The 3091-nt window shown below is 39.2% G+C and overlaps 2 protein-coding genes across 2 annotated transcripts in view; one reads left to right on the forward strand and one right to left on the reverse strand.

Moving 5' to 3' along the window:
• Positions 1–791, reverse strand: part of necab3 (N-terminal EF-hand calcium binding protein 3) — a gene marked incomplete in the record, with an annotated part of 45547 nt that extends 44756 nt beyond the window's left edge. The window contains 1 exon segment of the mRNA XM_014008608.1: positions 425–791. Coding sequence (XP_013864062.1) covers positions 425–559 — 135 coding nt within the window.
• An 803-nt stretch (positions 792–1594) lies between these two features.
• Positions 1595–3091, forward strand: part of rbck1 (RanBP-type and C3HC4-type zinc finger containing 1) — a gene marked incomplete in the record, with an annotated part of 10268 nt that continues 8771 nt past the window's right edge. The window contains 3 exon segments of the mRNA XM_014008607.1: positions 1595–1819; positions 1898–1945; positions 2256–2400. Coding sequence (XP_013864061.1) covers positions 1903–1945; positions 2256–2400 — 188 coding nt within the window.

Here is a 3091-nt window from a genome sequence, read left to right on the forward strand (position 1 = left end):
ATATATAACTGAAGTAATTATTTAATTAACAAACCTAATGTGAGGTTGTTCTATTATAAGTAAATATTTAGAGACAGCAGAAGTGTCAAAGTGCGCCAAAAGAGGCGAACACCCTCCGCCCCTCATGCAGCCCCTGAACCTGTCCGACTGAGAGCTTAATTTATCATGCAGAGGCACCAGCTGCAGCTCTTCCTACTTTCCTCTCCACCCCCCCCCCACACACACACACAAACATACAAAGAGTCAAGACAATTTAAAAAGAGTGAAAGTGTAAATAAATTGCAAGTAAGATTGGTCAGCAAAGAGCACACGGTGACAGTTTTTCTTTTGTTTGCATCCAGTGCCTCCTCTCAAACAGCATCAATGAATTGTGCAACAACTATCACTTTTCCCAGTGACTGAATAAGAAAGCAGTTCTACTCACATCATGAAAGATATTGAGCCCCTGTCCGGGGCTGTGCAGCGGCTGCTGCTGCTGCTGCTGCTGCTGCTGAGCCAGGAGATGCTTCTGTTTGGCTGACTGCAGGCACATGGTGATCATCTCTGTACAAGCCAGCATCTTTGAAACGCGTCGAGACACACTTTAGGAGAAGTCTGAAGTACAGAAGCCTCGGGAAGCTGGAGGAAAGTGAAGAAGATGCTGTTGGGGAAGAGGCAGTGCAGGTGAGAGAGAGATGGGGAGTGAGGGCGGGCAGAGAGAAGCAGGAGGAGACTGAAGGATGCTGAACCGAACCAGCAGCCCCTCCTGCTGGAACCGCTCTGATTGGTTCTTTAATTAAACAGAAAAAAAAAAAAAAACAATTATATGAATAATACCCCAACTTTGAACAGAGTTAGATGTTTTTTTTTCTTTTTTTGCAGCAGATCTTTAAACAAACATGTAAATAATCTCTTACATTAACATTTTAAATACTTATAGAGAAAAATATCCCTGTTGGATCTCTGTGTTTTTATACTTTTTGTGGTGAATTGTGTGCATTTTTCTTCAAGTTCCAACTCTCTTTGTTGAAGATTTGCTTATTTTTTTGTAATTATGTATTGTAGTAAAATCAAAAAGAACAATCAGCATCAAATGCTGATTCTTTACCTCCCACATTGTAATTTTTCAAATAGATTTTTTTTTATGAAACCAACTTAATAAAACTCTTGCTTCTGTCTATTTTGTGTCATTCACTGCCTGAAACTGGTCATTTTGTGTCTTTTTGTGCTTGTTTTAATGCACAAATGTCATTTGTGAGTGTTCATTGATAAAATCTCCATTTTGGGGTGCTTTATTTTACTTCATCCCATTATCTTTGCTTCTTCATTTCAGGGTCACAGTCTTATATAAATATATATAACCTATGAAATCTCAAAAAGTAAGTAAAATTGTCCTTTCTTCTATGAAGAACGCCCCAGTCAGCCAAGTTTGGACAGATGCTGACCTCTGCTGGATATTGTGCGTCATTACAAGTCAGACATTATAGGGAAAAACATATTTTTTTGAATTGCAATCCATTGTGGCTTCTGAGCTGTTTGTTCTTTCTTTTGTTCATGCAAATTCTTAAACAATAAGTAAATAATTAAAGAAAGACGAACTGTCAGAGTTTGGTGAGCCGATAGGAGGAGCTGGCGATCGTTCCTGTTTGGTTGGAACAGACAGTTTCACTTTCCGTTCTGTCGGCGGCTGGGAAGCGTGTCGAAAAGGCAGCAAAAAAAGGGGGAAACAAACTTGTCCGCAAATCCCAGGATATAATCTAAAAGCACATAAAAGCAGAGTAATTTCGTCGTCAGTTCGCGGGGAGGAGGAGGAAGTTGGCGGATGAAGCAATCAGAAGAGGTTGGGATATAAAAAGCGCGTTCCAGACAGACAGGTTTGGTCACTGAGTGCTCTATTTTGTTTTACTTTTGATTCTAGTTGTGATGATGGCTTCTGAAGTTTCACCTACAAACGACCTGAAAGATGGTAAGTTCAACAATCTGACTCAAATTTCGTTTCTATTCTTATTTTAAAGTGAAAAACTTGATGTCAGGGTTTTTTTTAATGATCGATTGCTTTGACTGGAGTGTCACAGTTTGACAGATCAGTCATAATAAAGCAGAGCTTCTTAAGTTTGACAGAATCAGCTTCAAGCTTTCATGTATATATTTTATTTATTTATTTTTGCTCTTGACAGAGTGGAAACCGTATTTGTCATTTGTCCAAATAGTTCCTAATGTGCAGGAATGTGTGATGATGATGATCAGGCACGTGATCCTGTTGTGTGTTCACGCAGCGGAGGACCTTGCTCTGTGTCTGAGTGAAGCCCTGAGCAGTGGAGACTGTGAGCAGGCAGCCCAGCTGTGTCAGAAGCTCTCTCAGCTCTCTGTGTCCGTGTCAGTCAGCATCCACAGCCAGGTCTACCCCCAGGAAAACATCAGGTAGGTAACAGAATGTGTGTGCTTAGTTTTTATTACCCTTTTAGGACCTTTCCTGTTATACACACCTACCTTGTCAGGATCAGTAGTCCTTATGGGGACCTAAGCCCTGTTCTAATAAGGTGGAACATCATTTTGAGGTTAGGTTTAGGTTGCATAAATAACTGGATTTACTACATGGTCCTAATAAGAACAAAAACACAAACTCCTGTTTGTGGGTGAGACTTCTCCATTCTGAGTGCCGTCCCAGTGCTTGCTCCTTGGGGCAAAGGTTATTTTTTATTATCTTTATATTTCATTTATGGACAAGAAAAGCATGTTCTCTTACCGGTAACTTAGAAGAGACATTTTTATCCTTTTTTAAACTAAATACAGTTTTAAAAAAACTTGGAAAATTTTGACTTTTATAATTAAAGGGATCCACGATTAGTTGTAACATTCAGCTTTATTTGATAAACATTTATTTTAACTGTAAAATAAAGACTGTAAAAATACTGTAGGATGTTTAGTTTTGTAAATTTTTTCAAATGTATTTTAACACGGACAGAGCCATTTTATTTACAGGCAAAGCATTCTGGGTAAATGATGACATCAACTAGGTCATTGGTGCGAGGCTGCTATGGAGCTATATCCACCCTGAAGGTTAATCTTGGACGATATCTGATGATCGACTCTTTTAAATGAAACCAGAGAG

This window comes from Austrofundulus limnaeus, unplaced genomic scaffold (assembly GCF_001266775.1).
Source record: "Austrofundulus limnaeus strain Quisiro unplaced genomic scaffold, Austrofundulus_limnaeus-1.0 Scaffold51, whole genome shotgun sequence".
Lineage (NCBI taxonomy): Eukaryota > Metazoa > Chordata > Actinopteri > Cyprinodontiformes > Rivulidae > Austrofundulus > Austrofundulus limnaeus.